General features: G+C 39.8%; 2 protein-coding genes across 2 annotated transcripts; both read right to left on the bottom strand.

The window, feature by feature from the left end:
- Nucleotides 1–596: 596 nt before the first annotated feature.
- On the bottom strand, nt 597–6112 carry LOC114361228 (uncharacterized; the record flags this gene model as incomplete). Its single annotated transcript, XM_028316213.1, has 2 exons — nt 5672–6112; nt 597–724 (listed from the first exon to the last, which is right to left on the bottom strand). Coding segments are annotated over exons 1-2 (569 nt in total), but the record flags the coding sequence as incomplete, so codon positions are not given.
- Nucleotides 6113–12274: 6162 nt separating this feature from the next.
- LOC114361246 (uncharacterized) lies at nt 12275–13910 on the bottom strand. The gene has a single exon (XM_028316243.1). The coding sequence runs from the start codon at nt 13908–13910 to the stop codon at nt 12282–12284; it is 1629 nt and encodes a 542-aa protein (XP_028172044.1). The 3' UTR covers nt 12275–12281.
- Between the last annotated feature and the right edge of the window lie 9854 nt (nt 13911–23764).

Here is a 23764-nt window from a genome sequence, read left to right as displayed (position 1 = left end):
GCCTTAAGTGGGAATCGAACGCACGACTTTTCACTTGCCGAATGACTGTTCTTTCTTAACTATCTGAACTACTAAGACACTGATTAAAACCGTCCAAGTCTAATACGCTGTTACGGCCAGCGTTCGTTTCATCAACATGGGGCAGGGCTACCTACTTTNTCTGTCTGAGTAGTTCTGACGGAGTTTCTGCGATAGAAGAGCGGTGCAGGAGAGGTGACGTGTCTTGCGTTACCCATGTTAATGGGTAACAAAAACCTCCTCCAGCACCGCTCTAAACTGCAGAAAACGATTCAGTTATGCGCTATATTATAACTATATGGGACTATTTCCACCTCTCGTTCCCACCAATGCAACTCCTGTGAAGCCAGGATCTACAGCTTGACCGTCACAAAAACCCAACCAATGAAGGTCAAGTTTGTCCCGGGGGAAAGTTAAACTGTCATTGGACCCGCAACGAAATTAATCAGAAGAACATATACAACATCTATGATTATGAGAACAATAGCTATATTATATCTATGATTGTTTTTATATTGATTTTATTTTTGCAATGAAAAGCGCCAAGACGTGTTATTTTGTTCTTTTATAATACTAACGGGTCAGCGAGTCCGGTGACGTCCATCTTGGGCAGGTTGCGCGCCTTGAGCAGTACCACGGTGAGGCGCGCGGCGGCCGGCTGCCAGCACAGCGACACCAGCACCTCGCCGCGGCCCACCGACCGCATCTGGAAGGAAATAACCTCGTACACTGATCACATCGAGCTATGTTAGTGGTGCAACATAGCACGTAATGTAATGAGGGTTTTCGCGTATGAAAGATCCGCTAGATGGCGGGACGTGGATGTGGGGTCTGACTGCTGCGTGATTGGTGGATTTTGACATATCTGTCAGTCATGTCAAAAATAACCAATCATGCAGCATTTGGACCTCGCGTGACCATTAGTATTGCCATCTGGCGGATTTTTCATACGCGAAAACCCTCATTGCTTAAGGCACATTTCATAACAGAACAATGGGTTTCTTGAGCAGTTGCAAAAAATCTGAAACAAATTATTGCGCCCGAAACACAATGTTCTGCGCGCCTGTTCAACTAGTCCCTTAGGTTGAGTCCTCATCAACACGAAGCGTGCGATTAATGTTCTCTCTCAAAATCATTCTAAATCGAATAGTGATGTGGTTCCGCGAGTTGTGCGGACTCTATGGCACGCGTAGGAATCTCTCATAATATAGGGACCAACCGGTCTAGGATGGCGTGGCGCGCACGATATAATCTGTCGATTGTAGACGACAAATATTTGGGCTTATCGTCAAAAATCGACAAAAGGGCGCGCATCCCAGGCTAGCAGAAGAACCAACATAATCATAACGAAATAAACCAGGCCATTTCTAATATTAATTTTGACTCGGTTTATGCTGAAAATGATTTGAATAAAGCCACGAATTTGTTTGTAAACACCATCTCTGAAATAGTCCGGCAAAACACAATTATTTATAAATGTTCTCGTAGTCAATTAAAAATCAAGCCGTGGATAACCTCTGGCCTATTACGCTGCATAAGATCTAGGGATAAAATGCACAAAAAGTTAAAAATAGAACCCAACAATGACATACTTAAAAAAACATACATAAGATATAGAAATTTTTGCAATAATTTACTTCGAAAAATTAAAAGACAATATGATAAAGAAGAGCTAGAAAAAGCTAAAAATAATAGTAAAAAACTATGGAAAACTATTAAAACCGTTACAAGCCTAAATCAACAAAAAAATAGTGCACATGATCTACTAAATATTAAAAACAATACCCGCGATTCAATAAATAGCGTTAATAATTTTTTCGCAAATGTGGGCAAGACTCTAGCTGATAGTATCCCATCTTTTACACACCAAAATTCGTTAAGTAACTCAGCACCAACTAACATCAACTCCTTTGTTCTATTAGATGTGACCGAAAAAGAAATTGAATCCATATTACTGAATCTGAAAGCAGACTGTGCTCCCGGGAATGACTGCATCCCAGCAAAAGTTTTGAGAAACAATACGAAAATTATTGTTCCCCCATTGACAGATCTAATAAACCGATGCTTCAATTCTGGAGTTTTTCCCTCAGCACTAAAAAAATCAATTCTTCACCCTATCCACAAATCCGGCAAGAAAGACTGCGTAAACAATTACCGTCCCATATCCATTCTAACATCACTATCAAAGGTTTTCGAACGCGCTATGAACAACAGACTAACGGACTATCTCGAATCAAACAAGCTGTTATCGGATTCACAATTTGGATTCCGCAAAGGCAAGTCTACTGATGATGCTGTTAATAAATTCGTGGATTTTGCGGCAAGAAATTTGGATAGTAACATGAAATGCCTTACTATATTTCTAGATCTTAAAAAGGCGTTCGACACGGTTTCGCATTCCATCCTCATAAATAAACTCCAAAAAATTCGGTATACGTGGAACGCAGCTTAGCCTTTTTNTGTCTGTCTGTCTGTCTGTCTGTCTGTCTGTATGTTCCTTATAGAAACAAAAACTACTCGACGGATTTTAACGAAACTTGGTACAATTATTCTTCATACTCCTGGGCAGGTTATAGGATACTTAGGAATTCCCACGGGAACGGGCATTAGCGGGAAAATCCTTTTGTATGAAAAATCTAAACCGCTTAAGTTAGACGCTTGAAATTTGGCAAGCAGGTCCCTTAGTAAACATAAAGCTTAGTTACAACAGGATATTGCGAAATTCCAACGGGAACGGGAGTAAGCGGGAAAAAACATTTGTATGAAAAAATCTAAACCGCGTAAGATAGATGAAGGGGGTAAAACGGGATCCACGCGTACGAAGTCGCGGGCGGCCGCTAGTCATTAATAATGCAGCTTACAAAACTTTGCTGGAAGTGAACTTTTTAGTTGTTCGTTAAAAATAACTTCAATTGGAAAAAATCGAATCCATCTTAATATTGAAGTTGCCCTCTTTGTATTTCTAGTCGCTCACTTAGTAATGTAATCGCACGGATAGAATTTTAATATCTAAAATGGATTAAACATAACCCACTTTTTGTAAACTCGTTCTGCATTTGATTATTAATCAATATTCGTCGTTAGTTAAGTTAATTTTTCGCTTACTCAAATTCATACCGCTCAATTTATTAAAACAGTATGCCATCATCAGTCGCTAAGTTATTTTTAGTCGATCGTTTTATAATTCCCCCATTAAAAGTTGCCTAACAATGTGTACAAAGATATATAATAATATCCCTAATGACATTAAACAATTAAATATTAACCAATTCAAATCAAAATTATATAAATGGCTTATTGACAAAAGAATATATGACATTAAAGATTTTATTGACATCAAAACCTAATATTAATGTATGTAAAATTAAATTGCTATACTTATTATAATATAAATAATTAATTAACTGACTGAAATGTAATTTTGTAATTTTGCATGCTATTTGTAATGGCGAAACATGTGCACTACTGAATTCTATATATACCATGTAACATCTTTATATACCATGTTTTTACGCAAATAAAATTCTGATTCTGATTCTGATTCTATCTATCTAGACTTTACCCTACCACTGCTCTGTATCATGAAGCAGAAGTTTTGACTGTAAGGCAATTATTTATTCTTTTGAGCTTAATGAGACAGCATTCCCTCACTTATTATAATAGCCAAGTAGTGAATACTCGAAGACGTTTGAACATAGTTACATTAGAATCATTTCGAACAGTCTTTGCTAAGAGATTTTTTGTTATCTGGGCAAAAAGTTATACAACCAAGCAAATAAAATTTTGAACATCTATACTTATAATAAATCTGTAGAGAGGTCAATTCTGTACATGAAATATATTTTCAAAAAAACTATCAGGGCGTGATTAGTGATCGATACTGATGCCAAAAATGCAATCAGTAAAATTTTTGTCTGTCTGTCTGTCTGTCTGTCTGTCCGTCTGTATGTTCCTTATAGAAACAAAAACTACTCGACGGATTTTAACGAAACTTGGTACAATTATTCTGCATACTCCTGGGCAGGTTATAGTATACTTAGGAATTCCCACGGGAACAGGAATTAGCGGGAAAATCCTTTTGTATTTATTTATTTATTTATTTATTTAAATAAAAAGAAACTACAAGTATAAAACTATTTATTCAAAAATAAAAGCGTGTCCTTGAATATATTGCACTATCATTCATAAACTTTTTTTATTTCGCAAAATATTAAAAAGAATAATTCACATTAAACTACTTCAGAAACATATAAAATTAAAATTGTCGAATATTTCATTGTTTCTATGTATGCTTTATAAACGTAAATTCTTAATAGAAGCCAAGTAGATACTTCTAAAACACTAATGGTGGTCACGTGGTGTTAAAAAGGTCTTGGCTGAGAACAAATATCTACAAAAAAAGATTAGCCCAGTATTGTTGTTACACATTACCTGGAAAATTGTAAAGGTCATTATCTCTAAAAAGGGTTTAAGTGGTCACTTTAAATCGCACATTATCTAGAAATTGTTATGATTCAGGTGGTAGTTTACTAATTGTTTTGTTTGGGTATTGTAAAATTGTAAAGGATTATTTTAACGTGTTGTTATTTGTTATCTACGACTGTGCGACGGGCGCCCGCAGTGAGTGTGCGAGCGTGACAGCAACATAATTAAGCGCGAGCGATAAGGATGGGTAGCTTGGGGTCATTGGACAATATTCTACGTGCTCCCGGACCAGACTATAGATAACGGTTGACAATGTCTTCAAGTATTGTACTACCTAAATATTTTTAAGGAAGCTGATTGTGCGGCGTTTCAAAAGTGGAACTTAAGTACACTTGATTTTTTGTGTGATATTTTAGTTTTGATGTATTGTTATCTAAACCTACTTATGGCCTAAACGACCGTCGTCTTAACGTGTTGTTATTTGTTATCTACGAGTATTTTTGTAGATACGGTTGACAATGTCTTCAAGTATTGTACTACCTAAATATTTTTAAGGAAGCTGATTGTGCGGGGTTTCAAAAGTGGAACTTAAGTACATTTGATTTTTTGTGTGATATTTTCATTTTGATGTATTGTTATCTTAACCTACTTATGGCCTAAACTTTCCCTGGAGCTTTTAAGAAAAAAATAAAAGTCATAAAAACTCATTTTATTTTTGCAAGTAGGCTTTTAGAAAGCACTTTTATTCTTTATCAGTTTTAGTATTTTCAGTGCAGAAGGTTTTGACAAACTGAATCTAATTTTAAATGCTTCCTCATCCATATTCTTTGTAATAATTACGACGTACTTGAAATGCTCTAGGTCGCCTTGGTCTGGTCTCTAATATACTAGATTTTCAAGAATTCTTAAGTAGTGATCTCGTTAGTTATCAATTAATAAATTAAACACTGACCGCATGTTTATCTATTCTGAAAACCAGCGAAAATCATGCGATGCCTTTCCACCGAATCCAAAGCAGCCAAATGTTTCAATGCCAAAATGTGATTTATATGTAGGTATGTATAACTGCAGCCTTTGTTTCTTACAGAAGTACTGCCTTGCTCTCGAGAGGATACCAAGTTTTTGCTAGCAGTTTTCGCTAAGGATTCGATGTGCTCGCCAAAGTTCAACTTGCTGGATATTTCAATGCCCAAAAGTTGAAGTCGATCGGTGATTTTAACATGCACACCTCGGAATATTGGAGCCATACGAAATGGACTTGTGTTTTGGACACGTTAAATTGGAACAGATTGGCATCGCCCCAATCAGAGACATCCTGAAGAGCCAAATTTAAGCGTTTAATAAGGAACTCATGACAAGACTTGACCTCACGCTTGCTGGCTTTTGCCATGGATAGATATTTGGCTGTGACTGTTGTGTCATCTGCATACCCAAAGGTACCGGCTTTGAGCAGATCGTTGATGTGCAGTAGAAATAGTGTTGAAGACAGCACCGATCCCTGAGGGACGCCAGCTTTAATCGGTTGCTGACTTGAAGTGAAGCCATCGAGGACTACTCTTATTGATCGTCCAACATGAAAATCGGAGATCCATTTGCATAAGCCAACAGGGATTCCAAAAGATGGAACTTTGTCAAACGCCTTTGATACGTCGTCGGGTCGAACATCCATGTTCTGCTCAATAAAAGCAGTTTTGTTAGCATAGCGAATTTGCTACTAGTCTTTTACAATATTTATTCAGATAGTAGTTATCTGTTGTCAATATAAATTTATTTTTCAAATAATTGTTTATGTCAATTATATGGAATTTGCATTGATTATATTATGTCAATGTATTCAATGTCAATTAAACTTAATTTATATCTAAAACTAGCTGACCCGGCGAACTTTGTTCCGCCTTAATGGCAATAAAAAAGCAGACTTTTTTTATTTCGAACGGGATAAAAAGTATCCTATGTCCTTCTCCTGGCTATAAACTACCTCCCCGACAATTTTCAGCTAAATCGGTTCAGCCGTTCTTGAGTTATAAGTGGAGTAACTAACACGACTTTCTTTTATATATATAGATATAGATTATTTTCCAGAAATTGAAGGAGAATACGAACAAAATAATTTTATCTACATTAAGTAAGCATAGGCTATCAAAAATGTTTAGTAGGTCTTTTTTTTGCCCACATTGCCCCTATTTCCTATTAAAATGACTAATATAATATATGATATTTATTGGAAAACAATAATTTGTTATTTTTCGCTTAATTTCTAAATAGAAAGCAGCACCCGGTAAACAATGGTTGATTACACTTTGTCCCAAGTAACTATTAATCAATTGGCCCATGTCTGTACCAAACTCATCACTGTACATTACTATGTTGGGTTTTTAAATATTTATTTTTATCATATTCAATTCTACAAGTACCGTCACACACTACACTTCATATGTTATATTGGCGTTAGCATTTATAGGCTAATGTTTTATTATTTCTCAAAAAATTTCACAATATTTCATAAACATTATAAAATTAAAAAAACANCCAGTTCAGCAAGTTTCCTGTGATACCAAAGTGATAAAGCTTGTCAACAAGGATTTGATGGTCCACCTTGTCAAACGCCTTGCTGAAGTCCGTGTATATAACGTCAACAGGAGTGCCACGATCCACCGATTCAACCAAGTCAGACATGAAACAGACTAAATTTGTTGAGGTTGATCTGGCTTTCATGAAGCCATGTTGCTCAGGTATGAGAGTGTTTTTTACGTGCCAATATAAAATGGGATGAATCAAAACCTCAAAAACCTTTCCAAATACAGGCAAGATAGAAACAGGACGATAGTTTTTTACTGCTGACTTGTCACCCGATTTGTGTATAGGAATAACTAGCGCCTCCTTCCATGCAGATGGGAACTGGCCTGTAGAAACAGAAAAGTTAAAAATTATGCTTAGAGGTTCAGCTAAGTATTCACTACAATGAGTAACAAATATAGGGGGTATACCATCTGACCCTGCTCCCTTATGTGGGTCAAGTCTTTTTAAAACCCTTTCAACGGCATCTTTCGAAAAAGATATGCTATTTAAGCAATGTGAATCAGGATTGTCAGGGATAGTTGGTCGCAAAGTATCGAGCTTATCGCTATTTTCATATACATCGGAAAAACACGAAGCGAAATGTATGAAATGAATGTGTATGAAAAATCTAAACCGCTTGAAATTTGGCATGCAGGTACCTTAGTAAACTTAAAGCTTAGTTACAACAGGATGTTGCAAAATTCCCACGGGAACGGGAGTTAGCGGGAAAAAACATTTGTATTAAAAAATTTAAACCGCGTAAGATAGATGAAGGGGGTAAAACGGGATCCACGCGTACGAAGTCGCGGGCGGCCGCTAGTCTATTCTAAATCTAAATCGGAAGTTAAAAAGTTAATTACTAAATGGCTTTTGAGCCAGAACTATGAAGAAACGGAAAAATTATTAAATAAATAATAACAAACACATACACACCACATATACACACCACACATGAGTAGTAAATAAATTGGGAAGGCTAGCTCACGACGCCTTTAAAAACGGCGTCGCGATTTAGCCTCCCCAATTTAAATTATTGACATGAAAACATACCTGTTCTTTCAACGACCGATGATAAAACGGTGCACAATTGAAGTATTTCACACACGCTCACACATGTAATGTAGGTAACTCAATATTAATAAGTATTGTTGTATGCAGGTAGACTGTTTTTATGTGTGTGTGCCAGTTGACAATAAACCGTGGAATCGTTCATACGTTTACGTTTAATTGCTCCGCTAATCCCAAGATATTTCATTGGCGATCGAGGATTAATCAGTGTGTGGCGTAATAATATAGCACAACATCATGTCTGTAGGAAAAATATCTGAGTTTGATGTGAAGACTGGAAATTGGACGATGTAAGTACATTGAACGGTTGCAGATGTATTTTAAAGTGAACAAAGTGGATAAGGAGTTGTGGTTACCTACGTTAATTACCGGTATGGGAGATGAAGCGTACGAGCTGTTAAGTAACTTATCCAGCCCTAGAACACCTGCAGAGATGACCTATCAAGATGCGGTTACAGTTTTACGCAATCACCTCCAACCGAAACCATCCATAATGGCGGAACGTTACCGTTTTCGACAGAGGCGACAAAGTAGTGACGAGAGCATTTCACAATATATAACAGTGTTAAAAAGTTTATCAAGATACTGCGATTTCGGTAGCAACCTGGAAGATAATTTACGGGATCAATTAGTCTGTGGAGTCAAAAGTGAGGTGATACGACAAAGATTATTCGCGGAAGACGATCTAAAATACACGGGGGCAGTCAAAATAGCGTGTGCGTTGGAAGCGGCGGAGCGGGACGCAGCGATAGTGGAACCGGTTGCGACAGCGGGTACAGCTGTGGCGGGAACGGTGCATGCGGTGAGCGCGGCGCGCGGCGGCTGGCAGCGCCCGCGCCCGCACGCCGGCCAGCGCGGCGGGAGCGGCAAGTGCAGCGTGTGTGGCGGCGCCGGCCATACCAACGAGGAGTGTCGTTACAAAAATTATATTTGTAGTAAATGCAAACGGAGCGGCCATCTACGACGCATGTGTTCCCAAAGGATGAAAAGAGCGGAAAATAGGCGGGAAAGCCTACATCACGCGGAAACTCATGCTGAGGGTTCGTGCGAAGAGGAAACTTCTTCAGAAGAAATTGAAGAATTACACCAGCTTTGTTTAAACGGTTATAAACCGGTAAGCTTATCAGTTATCATTGATAATACTTTACTTAAAATGGAGATTGATACAGGATCGGCAGTATCTTGCATAAGCAAAGCCACCTATAACAAGTATTTTAAATCAAGACCTATAGAGAAAAACAATTACATTTTTAAATTTTATGACGGTAGTGTTATAAGACCGTTGGGATTCATAAAACCTGAAGTGAAATATGCTAATAAGACTAAACACTTAGAGTTATTTGTAATAGATGGGGGCACCACGGCCCTGTTGGGTCGACAATGGCTATCAGAGTTAGGTGTAAAAATTCCGATCTATCAGAGTGATTTGAACTTTAGTCGTAGCACTGAGCAGCCCTGTAGTAATGTTACAATGTTAATCGACAGGTATAAAGAGTTGTTCAGCGGTGGGCTCGGGCGGTTCACGGGAGGCAAGGCTCGGCTGCGGGTGCGGGCGGGCGCGGCGCCGGTGTTCGCGCGGGCGCGGCCGCTGCCGTACGCGCTGCGCGAGCGCGTGGACGCGGAGCTGGACGCCATGCTGCGCGACGGCATCATTGAGCCTGTGGACAGCTCGGACTGGGCGACGCCGCTGGTTCCGGTTCGTAAATCAGATGGGGGCCTTCGAATTTGTGCCGACTATAAAATAACTTTAAATCCCGTCTTGCTGATCGATAGATACCCGTTGCCTAAAATAGATGATCTGTTAGTTAGTCTTAATGGAGCCACATTGTTCTCGAAGATAGATTTATCACAGGCCTACAATCAGGTGGAGTTAGATGATTCAAAAGATCTCACAGTAATTAACACTCATAGAGGGTTGTTTAAATACAATAGACTTGTATTTGGCCTAGCTTCGAGTCCCGGGATTTTCCAACGTATTATGGCCACCCTTCTTGGTGATATACCAGGTGTAGAAGTATTTTTAGATGACGTAATTGTAGGTACAAAAGGGGGAGTTTTAGAACACTTAGCTACGCTAGAAAAAGTACTTCATAGATTGCATTCCCACGGCATGAAACTTAAGAAAAGCAAATGTTTATTTCTGACGGAAGAAGTTAAATACGTAGGATACGTAATTTCTAAGGACGGCATTAAAGTAGACCCTGAAAAAGTTGCCGCAATCGTAAGGATTCCTCGGCCAAGCAATGTAACTGAATTGAGATCATTTTTAGGTTTAGTCAATTTTTATGCTAAATTCGTAAATAACTTGAGCACTATTTTATTTCCGTTATACGATTTATTAAAAAAGAATGTCAGTTGGAAGTGGAGTAATCTGTGTGAAAGAGCTTTTGTTAGGGTGAAAGAGATTCTAACAGGTGCAGAAGTGTTAGCTCATTATGATCAAGGTAAGCCCTTAGTGTTGACGTGCGACGCGAGTGCGCGCGGCATCGGCGGAGTGCTGACGCAGCCTGCGCGCGCGCCCGGCGGCGGCGAGCGCCCGGTCGTGTACGTCTCGCGCGCGCTCTCGGAGGCCGAGCGGCATTACTCGCAAATAGACAGGGAGGCGCTGGCCCAGCGTTGCCAGTTTTTTTTTTCGCCAAGTCGGGACTTTGGTACTTTTTGAGTGAAAATAGCGGGATTCTTCCGTCAGAAGCGGGACGTAGTAAAAAAACGTATAAGTATAATCAAAGGTTTTCAAATATTTTTCTTTTTATTTGACTTAAAATTACGTTTACGTGACAGTAGATAGCAAAAGTAGCCATGGAAAATTTATTTTAACAAAAAAATAATATTTTAAATCAGATTTACTCTGTCGTTAAATTCGTCTTTAGAATAAAAAAAGAAAAAAAAAACAAAAATCGAAATAAAAAAAAATATTCTTTAGAATAATATGGCGTTTCAAACGATAGTCTGGTGAAGTGAGTGTCACTCTCCGAAAAGCGGGACCAAGCCTGTCCCGCGCGGGACATTTAAATTTGATTTAAAAATCGGGACGTCTGGCAACGCTGCGCTGGCCATTGTCTTCTGTTTACAAAAACTACATCAATATATTTATGGTAGGCATTTCACTTTAAGGACGGATCATAAACCACTTGTTAGTATTTTCGGGCCGAAACATGGGATTCCAGCGATGGCGGCCAGCCGTATGCAACGTTGGGCTATTATATTATCGGCTTATACTTACGATATCGAATACGTAAATACAATAGATAATGGCGCCGATGGTTGTGCCGATGGCCTGTCTCGACTACCTATACAGAATAGTGTGACTAGTGACTCATCGCATGACGTTCCCGAACAAACATTTTTACATTTTGCTCAAAATGAATTATTGTTAGATCATAATACTATTAAACGTCAAACGCAACGGGATCCCATTTTAGGTAGAATCTTAATGTTTATTAGAGACGGATGGCCAGAACAAATCGAGTTAAGGGAATTAAAACCGTATTACAATAGGCGTAAGGAACTGTACGGGGTTGCCGTATATATGATTTGATAGGGTTGATTTGGAATGATAGAAGTGTTTGTGAGGTAAAAATAACTTGTATTCTAAACTGATACGCTAGATATGGATTTTGATGGTAAGGTAAGAACGCGCGACTTAATGGTATGATGTATGACGCGTATTTACAAAGTAGGTCAAAATATTGATGATGCGGCGTAATGTACGTGCTTGCCCGTACATATTCCCGGGCGAGAAAGATGAGGTTAGTAGGAGTAATGAGATGCTGATATGATTACAAGGGTGAGACAATTTGTTTCTTATGCTAATTATGCTATGTGTTTTCCAGTGTTAGTGTTGTAATGAATTACAAAGTGATTGACAATTTTACTCCTATATACTAATTTTTGCGCTCATCCGAAATGCTGAACACGGACCGAAGCACTACAGGGGACGAGCACTTGTTTTGTTTTAACACTCGCGCACTTGTATTAGGAACTTCGCGCACTACACTATAAACATCATTAGACGCACTACACTGAACACTTTGCACACTGTCTCGCGGAGCTGGGAGCGGCGCAGGCGCCGCCGCTGGGGCCGGCGCGGCGCTCGCTCCCGCGCGCCTGCAGCGCCGCCACGCCCACACGACGCCTGGCGTCACAAAATATAAACGCCAGCGACTCCGATGATGCCGACTAATATGTATATGGCCGCATAGTGATGAACGTCATGAATGAAAGGATACTCCGTCATACAAAGCTGGACTTTCTTTCATGGTTTTTATGCTTTCTTCGATCTTCTGAAGTTTCATATTGTGATCTATCTGATCTGATTGATTGGTAGATATAATAATGTGTGGTATTGAGACATTGATCAGATGATTTATTGGTGAAATATCTGGTGAATCAATTTTAGAGTGTATACTAATTTTGCTGACATCTTGCCTATGTGAGTAGACAAAGAAGTCAGTTGATTTAATAGTACAACCTCGGTCGACAGTAAAGAATCCCGAGTGAGTCATTTGTATCGCTGAAACTTGATCGTCGCATAGGAGCTTTAATAAGCACTGTTCGCAGCAAAAATATAAATATGAATTGATTTTATTCAGCTGTTCCCATCTGTTGGTGCATGGACTTGTGATTGTTTTGCAGTGTTTTGTTGTAGGCAAACGTTCACAAAAGTTTTGATCATTGGTAATGTGAAATATTGGTCTCTTGATGTGACATAGCATCGTTTGGGAGTTCCTTTGCAAGCAGGACTTTAACTCTTGATCAGTCACGGTAAAAAACGCATCTTTATTCAAGTTGATAGCGACGTAATTTGCTATCGGTACTACGACCGCTACTTGATTACTTGTTGTTAAGTGAGGAATAGGTATAATTTTTAAAACTTCGTATAAATCGCCACTGACTAGAGGGATTTTTATTTCAAATATGATGTAATTGTTTGTGATCCTTGCTCTGACTTTTAAGAGGTTGTAAATCTCTGATAGGTCTCCAAAGTTGTTGATAGGTATAGACAGGTCCTTCGGAAGCTGTCCGGCGATGACGCTGAGTTCCTGTCTCAACTGGTCTGGTGGAAGCAGATGAAAATTGAATTTTCCATTGTAGATATTGGTGATAGTATCTAGTAAGGTCTGCTGAATGTCCTTTAAACGGAATAAGATGTTATTGGCCATTATAGAAGTTGTTATAAATTCATTGATGATAGAAACATTTTGGATTTCGTTCTTGATCTGATTTACTGATTGTTCTATAGCGTTGAATTTCTTGTTAATTAATTTGTGATTTTGGTCAATGATGTTTTCTGTTTGTTTCAGTAGATTGAACTCCGCTTCGACTACTGAAGTCTGATTTTTCCAAAGTGCTGCCAAATGTTTTTGATTTTTTCTGATAAGGTCAATGTCTTGTTCGTATTTTTCTGCAAAATTTTGATCTAAGACTCCAAAAAGGGTATTTGCAATAGAGCCAACACCGTCAATTAGACCACGTCGTCGTCGATGTCCTGTGGGTTCATTGATGTTGTGGTTGTGACTCATTAATATGTTATTATAATGTTGCAGTTCAGTCACCTCATGACGAAACTGTAATACGATCCCATAACAGTATGCTTGAATAGGGATCCTTGAACATAAATCTTCTAGGTACTTCATGTATTTTGCTAGCGCTTCATTTCCATCTTGATAAGGTTGTGTGTCATAGTAGACGATGAGGCGCCAGTCGTCTCGTATCAAATTGACGTTTGAAATGTGATCGAAGAATAAACTGTTGTTATTAGGTAATGAAGTTATATTGTATGAACAGCTGATCGGCGAAACGAAAAACAAAAGTAGCATTAATGATAAGTACATTGTCATAAAAAATTACTTCTTTTTGCATGATGTAGGTGATTTCTCTACTTGTTCTGTTTCTTGTTTCTCTGTTTTAGAGATTTGTTTTTCCTCTTGATGTACTGGTAAAATGGATAGTTTGATTATGGGCCGCTTGATGAACCCATTTTTTGTTTTAAGGGTGACGACTCTTGTATAGCCGTCCGCTCCAGGGTGTAGCTGTACAACACGACCTAAAGCCCACTTTCCTGCTGGTAAGTTGTCATCTTTGATTATAACGACATCGTTCAATTGAATGTTAGTTTCTGGCTGTCTCCATTTACTCCTTGTTGAGAGTTGAGTAAGATACTCACTGCGCCAGCGACTCCAGATGTCATTGAATATCTTTTGTGTGAGATGCCATCTTGTTCGCAAGTCTGTTTCAGTATCATATATGATTAAAGAAGGTCCACTAGATAAGAAATGAGAAGGTGTCAAATAATCTAGTTCGTCTGGATCTTCTGTGAGTGGACAGAGAGGGCGAGAATTAAGGCAGCCTTCTAATTGAGTGAGAATAGTGGTAAATTCTTCGAATGTCAGCTTCTGCTCGCCGATCACTCGCTTCATGTGGTATTTTAGGCTTTTTACTGCGGCTTCCCATAGACCACCTGCGGATGGCCAAGACGGCGCGTTAAAATGCCATTCTATGCCCATATTAGCTACCTCTGTCATGAATTCTTGATTGAAGAAGCTTTGTAGCTGTGCTAATTCTTGCTGTAGAATGTTGTTAGCTCCTATGAAGTTGGTACCTTGGTCGCTGTAGATGTGACCTGGAACTCCTCTCCGGGCCGTCATTCTGCGTAATGCTGCAAGGAATGCGGAGGCCGTTAAATCTGAGACCAGCTCCAGGTGTACAGCCTTGGTGGACATGCAAACAAAAACTGCTACATATCCTTTGGTGGTTTTGATCCCACGACCCTTACTTGCTTTAATAGCTACATGACCTGTGTAGTCTACTCCGCAGTGATAGAAAGGGCGTGAAGGATTTGTTCTTGATGAGGGTAAGTCACCCATGAGTTGATGTTGTTGACTAGGACTATGCTTCCTGCACTTGACACATAGTCGTAAACGTTTTTTAGTGGCATTGTTTCCGCCAAGGAGCCAATACCTTTGACGTATGAAGGCCGTAGTCAGGCGGGCCCCACCATGGAATGTGGATTCATGCGCTTGATCTATGATAAGATCTGCCAGTCTGGTACGGCTTGGTATGATAGCCGGATGCTTCATCTCAGAATTCATGTTTGCAGTTCTGAGTCGGCCACCGACGCGTAATATGTTGTTTTCGTCTAACGTAGGATATAAATTATATATTTTGCTTTTCTTGTTTACACTTTGGTTGTTAGATAAATTGATTATTTCCTCAGGAAATTCTTGCTCAATGGTGACGCAGATAGATGGAAACCTTTTGTTGCCAACCGAGTCAAACAAGTCGTGTCGTCGATGGACCCCAGTTGTTGGCAATATATCAAATCAGAGGAGAAGCCTGCAGACTGTGCCAGCAGAGGCCTGACCCCATCACAGCTCAAGGGTCACTCTCTGTGGTGGCAAGGCCCTATGTGGCTTAAATCAATAAATACTGAGCTTTGCTTCTCTAACATCTGTTCTATGATCTCACTTCCTGTTGATATTTGTGTTACATTAACTTGTTTGGTTTGTTTCAGGTCCTGATTAGTGATATATGATTGCTTCTCTTCATCTTTTGGTTTGTAGGTATTTATTGATTTAAGCCACATAGGGCCTTGCCACCACAGAGAGTGACCCTTGAGCTGTGATGGGGTCAGGCCTCTGCTGGCACAGTCTGCAGGGTTCTCCTCTGATTTGATATATTGCCAACAACTGGGGTCCATCGACGACACGACTTGTTTGACTCGGTTGGCAACAAAAGGTTTCCATCTATCTGCGTCACCATTGAGCCAACCTAGTACTACCATGGAATCGACCCAGCCATAGACGGTGATGACGTGATTACTTAGGCATTCTTTGACTTTATTAGTAAGTTTTGATAGTAATACTGCCCCACAAAGCTCTAAACGAGGCAGTGACGTAGTTTTGTTGAGTGGGACTAATTTTGTTTTCCCCGCAACTAATGTTACTGATGATTCATTGTTTGGTTTTATTATTTTACAATAAATGACGCATGCGTAAGCTTTCTTGCTTGCGTCACAAAAACCATGTAGTTCAATGCGATCTCTGTGTTTCGTTTGCAGCCACCGCGGTATTTGGTATTGGTTGATGATGTCTATTTCTGATTTGATCTTTATCCACTTTTCGCTGATATCTGATGATACTGATTCGTCCCACTCAACATTCGCCTTCCATACATCTTGAAATAGTATTTTCAGCTTTATTGTGAGGGGCGCGAGCCAGCCTAAGGGATCAAATATCTTTGATATGTCTGACAACAGTGATCTCTTAGTAATTTTTGATGCTGATATGGGAATCTGTGGTTGAAAGATGAAATGGTCTTGTTCGGGATTCCATCCGAGTCCTAAAGTTTTTGTGGATTCTGCTTGTTTAAAGTCATAATCTTGAGGTTTCTGGTCAGCATGTACACCTTCCAGAAGTTCAGGTGCATTGGACTTCCATTTTCGTAGATGGAATCCTCCTGATTTTAAAAGATTGATCATATCGTTTTGCAATTGCTTAGCTAATTCTAGCGAATGTGAACCATGGATTAGGTCATCCATGTAGAAGGACTCCTCGAGGACGCTTGGAGCTGAACTATTTTGAAAGTTCGGCCTTTCATCCTGAGCCAACTGTTTAAGCGTCATCATGGCAAGAAATGGCGCTGCTTTCGTCCCGTAAGTAACAGTGGATAGTTTGTACTCCCTAAGCTGATCTGTAGGATGATCACGCCACATGATCCTCTGCAAGTCTTGGTCTTTTTCACTCAGCCAGATGTGTCTAAACATCTTTTCGAGATCAGCTGTAAACGCGAAACGATGTTGTCTCCACTTGATGATGAGGTTCTGAATGTCCTGTTGGAGATTTGGTCCTCGGCACATTACGTCATTCAAACTTAGTCCTGATGATGTTTTATTGGAGGCATTGAATACAACTCGTAATTTTGTTGTAGTTGATTGTTCGCGTATGACGCAATGGTGAGGTAAATGACATGTAAGGCGAGGAATGTTGTCGTCAGCAGGTATCATGGTGTCCGAGCGAAATGTACTCGTTTATGAATAACTTGTATTCTTGATCGATATTTTTGTCTTTTGATAACTTTTGTTCTAATCTGTAAAATTGTGCTATGGCTTTTGATCTTGAATGCCCTAATTTCTCCTGATAATTTGGTTTCAATGGTAAACAAACTTCGTATCTTCCGTCTTCCCTTCTTTGTGTGGTTGACTGATAGAAGTCGATGCATTGCTGATCTTCGGAGGATAGCTCTGATTGTTCAGCTACCTCCTCTATCTCCCAAAACTTCTGAATTTCATCTATGTTCTGTAGAACGACGTTGCATTGAAAAGTTTTTGCGTTGCCGCTCAGAATCCACCCGAGCTGTGTCTGTTGAGCTGTCGGGAGGGATGAACTTGCTCTGCAGATACCATCCATTAGGATAGTTGAGTATACGTCGGCACCTAGCAAAATATCTACCGGCCGGCTTAAATGGAATTCAGGGTCAGCCAGTCTTATATGATGTAGGTACGACCAATCTGGTTTGGTAAATGTTTGATTTGGTAAGTGTTTGATAAGTTGTTTCATTATAAGAGCATCAGTTTTAAATGTAAAGTCACTGACCATTGATGAACACCTTACACTGATGACACCCTTGCAGTTGCTCTCCTTGTCTCCTATACCTGAAACGATTCCCTTGCATCTCGTTCTAGGTAATTTAAGGAGCTGGGCTGCATGTTCTGTTATTAAAGATGTTTGTGAGCCTTGGTCTAGTAAGGCTCGCATGATGTGATCTGTACCGTCATTGGCTTGTATTTTGATCAATGCAGTTGGAAGTAGAACTTGGACGGGTTCATTAACCCATGCATGTGTCACTTGCGAGCTGTCGCCGACTTGAATTCCAGCGTTAGCACTTTTGCTGGCGTTTCCCCCTCGCGCGCCCGCAGCCCCCGTTCCGGTGTCTGTTGTCGAGCGTGGCGATTGCGAAAACGCAGCATGTAGCAAGCTATTGTGGTCTTTATTGCACTCGCGGCAAACATAATCTGATAAACATGGTTTTCCATGGTGTCCATTGAGGCAATTAGGACACAAGTTTAATCTGTTTACGGTCTTGAGTCTATTATAGGGTGGCATTTCTAAAAATTTTGGACAGAAAAAAATGCCGTGTTCGTTATTGCACAACGAACACTTGGTGTTTTTTGATGACACTACTTTAGTGTTGTAGGTAGGTTGCGGAATTATTTTGGTGTTTGTAGAAAATGAATGTTTGAATTGATTATTACTTTGATACTTTGACCCCTGATTTGATGCTTGATTTTTTGGTATGACGTTATCTTGTTTTCTACGCGCTGATTCCAGTATGGTAAAGNAATTGATTATTACTTTGATACTTTGACCCCTGATTTGATGCTTGATTTTTTGGTATGACGTTATCTTGTTTTCTACGCGCTGATTCCAGTATGGTAAATTTGGTTTCTAAGAAATGTAATAATTCCTCAAGTGTTGGTAGCTCTCTAGGGTCGTTTACAGACTCCACGTAATCTGTATATGATTGGGCATCCAATTTTTGTGTTAAAATATGCACAAGAAGAGGATCCCACGAGCTGATGTCAATTCCCAAATTTTTTATGGCGTTGAGACATTCCAGAGTATTATCGTGAATACGTTTAAGATGCGCTGCTGTTTGTTGATGCGCAACCGGGATGTTCATTAGGATATTTACATGAGATGTAAATATAAGTTTTTTATTGTTATATCTCTGATTGAGAATGTCCCAACAGACGGTGTAGTTGTCAGAACTGACGTGTAAGTGTTGGATTAGTTTTTCGGCTTCTCCTTTCACTTTTGTTTTTAGATACTGCATCTTTTGCGCGGCTAACATTGAAGGATTGTTGTGGATCGTTTCAGTAAAAAGGTCTTTGAAAGAAACCCAGTTTAGGTAGCTTCCACTGAAAGATGGTACTTCTAATCTTGGAGTGGATTTTTCTTGATGTGCTACAGACCACATTTTTTTGTTTATGGCCTTTTTGATGTTGTCGTATTCTTGTTCATAATACGCAAAGGCTTCCTCATACTGCTTGTTTGACCCGTTAAGTTCGCTATCTAACTCCCAATGTAGAGCGTCAATAACGCCCCAACGAGTGTTGAGAATGCGTAGTAGATCCTCAAACTCCCACTTTTCTGTTATTGATGCTATGTTTATTTTGTTTATAGTTCGTTGAAGTGCTTTAAAATTGCTCTGCTGTTTCTTTAACACCTCTTCTGTTCTACTTGATGCAGAAGAGGATGTTTTGGTAGCGGTTTTGAGACTGATGTGTGACTCACTCGGATCAGGAGCCACAAATGTAGGAGGTTTTAATAATGGTGTCTCAGGTCGAGAGACGACAGGAGACTCTTTTGATGTCTGATAGTTCTGGATTCCAGCTCTAATGATATCGAATCTCTCTTTTTCTTGTACATACTCTTGATCTATTTGATTTCTACTTGATTCATCTAAATCTAGCTGTGATAACATTCTGTAGTTTTTGTCATACTCGAACCAATAACTGTCCAGAGTATCCAATCTACGCTTGATATATCCTGCATTTTTTCTATCTGACCCGTCTTTTTTGAAATTGGAATACACGTTTTCAATAGCTGATGATAGTTGTTGTAGAGTAGTAAGAATATCGCTGATGGAAGACATTGTTGGTCGATAGATGTAAGTAATAAAGGACTGATCTTACTTGGATTGAAGATACTGCCCGTTGTTTCTGGTATGCCGATGCTGATGCGGCTGGTGTGGCAGTGGAGATGCTGATGCTCCTCCTGCCGTTGTAGCTATGCGGACGCTGCTTGTTACGTCACGCACGGCCGTTGATCGCCTCGGGACGCCGAAATTTGATTGCCGGGTACCGAGTAGGCTGTGCTTGATTGCACAGTATTGATGGTGTTGATCTGCTGCACACTTGATAGCGCAGTGATGAAGTTTTGGACACGTGATAGGCCGCACACGGAAACTCACTGACACGTATTCAAGTCACTGAAGAACGCGTTAGAGGTCCCGCCACGGTTGCTCGAAGGACCAATGTACGGGGTTGCCGTATATATGATTTGATAGGGTTGATTTGGAATGATAGAAGTGTTTGAGAGGTAAAAATAACTTGTATTCTAAACTGATACGCTAGATATGGATTTTGATGGTAAGGTGAGAACGCGCGACTTAATGGTATGATGTATGCGAACGAACTGAAGTGATTTGTACAAAAAGTAATTGACGCGTATTTACAAAGTAGGTCAAAATATTGATGATGCGGCGTAATGTACGTGCTTGNATAGGCGTAAGGAACTTTATGAGGAATTAGGATGCGTAATGTGGGGCCACAGAGTTGTAGTACCAGAAAGTTGTAGAAACCAAGTACTTATTGAATTGCATGAGTCACACATGGGAGTCGTTAAAACCAAAGCTATGGCGCGTAGTTATGTGTGGTGGCCCGGCATCGACGAGGCCGTGGAGGCGCTATGCAGCGCGTGCGCCGTGTGCGCGGCCGAGGCGGACGCGCCGCCGCGACATGCGCCCGCGCCCTGGCCGTGGCCAGCGAAGCCGTGGTCCCGCGTTCATTTGGACTTTTTAGGCCCCATGTTTGGAAAAATGTATTTAGTTATGATAGATGCTAGAACTAAGTGGTTAGAAGTTTTTCCGATACCCAGTACGGCAGCGAACTATACTTTAGAAAAACTAAGAGAGGTCTTCGCCAGGTGGGGTCTGCCAAAACAAATTGTTACGGATAATGGACCCCCATTCACGAGTAAAGAGATGTCCGATTTTTTGACTAAAAACGGAGTTAAACATATTTTTTCCGCTCCGTATCATCCGGCATCTAACGGGGCCGCTGAAAATGCCGTACGTACCGTAAAAAGGGTGATTAAAAAAGCGATACGTCAACGGGAGGACATCAATACCTTTCTGAATACATTTCTTTTACATTATAGGAATACCGAACACTGCACTACTGGGGAAAGCCCAGCATCGTTGATGCTAGGGAGAAGGTTACGCACAAAGTTAGATATTATGAGACCGGATCGTGAAGTTAAAGTTACAGAAAAACAATACCGTCAAAAGATATCAGGCAACGAGGTTGAACGTATTTTCGAGCCTGGTGATGACGTGTGGTTGCGTCATTACCAAGGTGGACAAAAATGGGTAGCGGGGAAAGTGACAGATAAATTAGGTTCAACGGATTACAGGGTTTTAGATGCTATAGGTAGGGAAACGCATAGGCATATCGATCAGCTAAGAAGGAGATCTCGAAGTTCATTGATCGCCCCCTCTGGTCAGACGGATTCTAGTCAGGACGTTCGGGAGCCAACCGGCGTTCCTCTGGAGCCGGTAGTCACAGAGGCGCCAGCAAACCGTCCACTTGTTACTGAGAGTCAGAAGGTAGTCGAGGAGTCAAACGACATGAGTTGTTCAGCACAAAATTTACCCGCCGAAGCACACCCTACCGTGAGCGCGCCCGCACCCGCAATCGAACCACCTAACGAATGTCCCACGCCTTCCCGAGCCAGACCGATACGTAAGTGTCGACTCGAAAAACCTCCTCGCTATAAGTTTTGATAATTTATGTTATTTCGTTACCTATCTTTGGTTATCTGTATGTATTTCATATATGTTAATTTTGCAATACAAGTGTTATCTCGTTACCTTTAAGTACCTTTAAAATGTTAACTAAAATAATATTCAGTAAATTATATTGTAGGTATCTTGTTAAGAAAATAATTAGTTATTTGGTTGTATTGTATTATCATCATTACTAAGTACTCAATGTAACTAGTACCAATATAACCATACTATGCATGGAAATCATGTATCTAGTCTGTACACAGTAACTTTAGAATCTGGTAATAAGAAGGGAGGATTGTAATGTAGGTAACTCAATATTAATAAGTATTGTTGTATGCAGGTAGACTGTTTTTATGTGTGTGTGCCAGTTGACAATAAACCGTGGAATCGTTCATACGTTTGCGTTTAATTGCTCCGCTAATCCCAAGATATTTCAACNATTTTTTATTATTTGTTGGCCTTTTTTATGTATTTTATGTATTTTTTTAGTATTGCCTGTTATTTAGCATTATTACTGTTTTTATTTTATCAGGATATACCGCTTAGTTTAAAAGTTATTACGTTTTCTTTACAATAAGTAATTGGAAGAAAAAAAATTCTATAAAAAATTAAAAAAAAATCTCAAAAAAATTTTGACCTCTTTTTTGTCGATAAAAATAGGTCTAGTTTCATCTATTTTCATATGTACACTTTAACGTGACTCACACTGTATATTTAGATTTTAATGGATGTTGATTAAATTCGTATTATTAATGCTCTAGTTTACAACCATACCAAAATGGGTACTTATTTCGGGCTGTATCCCGGACTTGCAGGGCACACACTTAAGCATTGAACGAATCAAGCATCCAACTTAAAATAAAACGTTAAAATTATATACTTACAACATGTTTTTGGGTANCATGCGATCTAGCAGCTCTAGAGAGTTGGTGGACTGGACCTAGATGGCTAAAGGAAGAAACATTGGAGTTACAAAGATACAGTATTCCACAAACAGACTTAGAAGCAAAACATTCATTTCACAATACAATCACGGAGGAACCAATTTGGGAAAGATTTTCGACAATGTCAAGAATGAAGAGAGTACTGGCATACTGCAGAAGAATCCTGAAAGAAAAAGAAACAATAAAAAGAGAGAAACATCTAACAACAAATGAAATGGAAAGAGTAGAAGAAGAATGCATAAAATATTATCAAAATTTAGTCTATGGAAAGGAAATTGAAGAATTGAAAAAGGAAGGAAGAGTCAAGAAACGAAGTTCTCTAATCACGCTTGCGCCTTTCTTAGATGAGAAGGGATTGATAAGAGTGGGAGGAAGGCTACATAATGCTTCTATGGCTGAAAATACTAAACACCCTATCATTATACCAAACAACCAACATATTACTAAATTATTGATACATGAAGCTCACATCAAAACACTTCATGGCGGCATTCAACTGATGATGACATTCTTAAGAAGCAAATACTGGGTGATTGGTCTAAAATCAGCTGTAAGAAAATGCATACGTACCTGTAAAACCTGTATTGTTGACAAAGCCAAAGGGAAAAATCAATTCATGGGTCAATTACCAGCAGTAAGGGTTAACCCACATCGAGCATTCTCAAACAGCGGAGTCGATTACGCTGGCCCAGTATTGATCAGAACATCTAAGGGTCGTGGACACCATGCTACAAAGGGCTACATCTGCTTATTTGTGTGTATGGCCACACGGGCTATCCACCTCGAAGCTGTGACAGATCTTACCTCTCAAGCATTTATGGCGGCGTTTCGAAGATTTGTAGCTCGCAGAGGTCAATGCTTGCACTTGTGGAGTGACAACGGCACAAACTTTGTGGGCGCTGCCAAAGAGCTAAAAGAACTGTTCCAGAAGGGAAAGGATAATTTGGCAGCAGAAGTAGCAGAACTCTTAGCCAATGATGGAACAACATGGCATTTCATACCACCAAAAATGCCAACATGTGGAGGTTTATGGGAGGCTGGAGTTCAGTCAGCGAAAAGACACCTGATTAGAGTTAACAAGGACACCAAATTGACTTTCGAAGAGATGACTACGCTATTAACACAGATTGAGGCGTGCCTTAATTCAAGACCGCTTTGCCAAATTGATAATACCTCAG

The sequence above is a fragment of the Ostrinia furnacalis genome, unplaced genomic scaffold (genome assembly GCF_004193835.3).
Source record: "Ostrinia furnacalis isolate ACB-3 unplaced genomic scaffold, ASM419383v2 OfSCF5472, whole genome shotgun sequence".
In the NCBI taxonomy this organism is placed as follows: Eukaryota; Metazoa; Arthropoda; class Insecta; order Lepidoptera; family Crambidae; genus Ostrinia; species Ostrinia furnacalis.
Note: the sequence above shows the minus strand (reverse complement) of the source record. Positions and strands in the feature narration are given on the sequence as shown.

Bases quoted from the DNA above. Each gene is read 5' to 3' on its own strand.
- LOC114361246 (XM_028316243.1), bottom strand. From the start codon at position 13,910: ATGACAATGTACTTATCATTAATGCTACTTTTGTTTTTCGTTTCGCCG.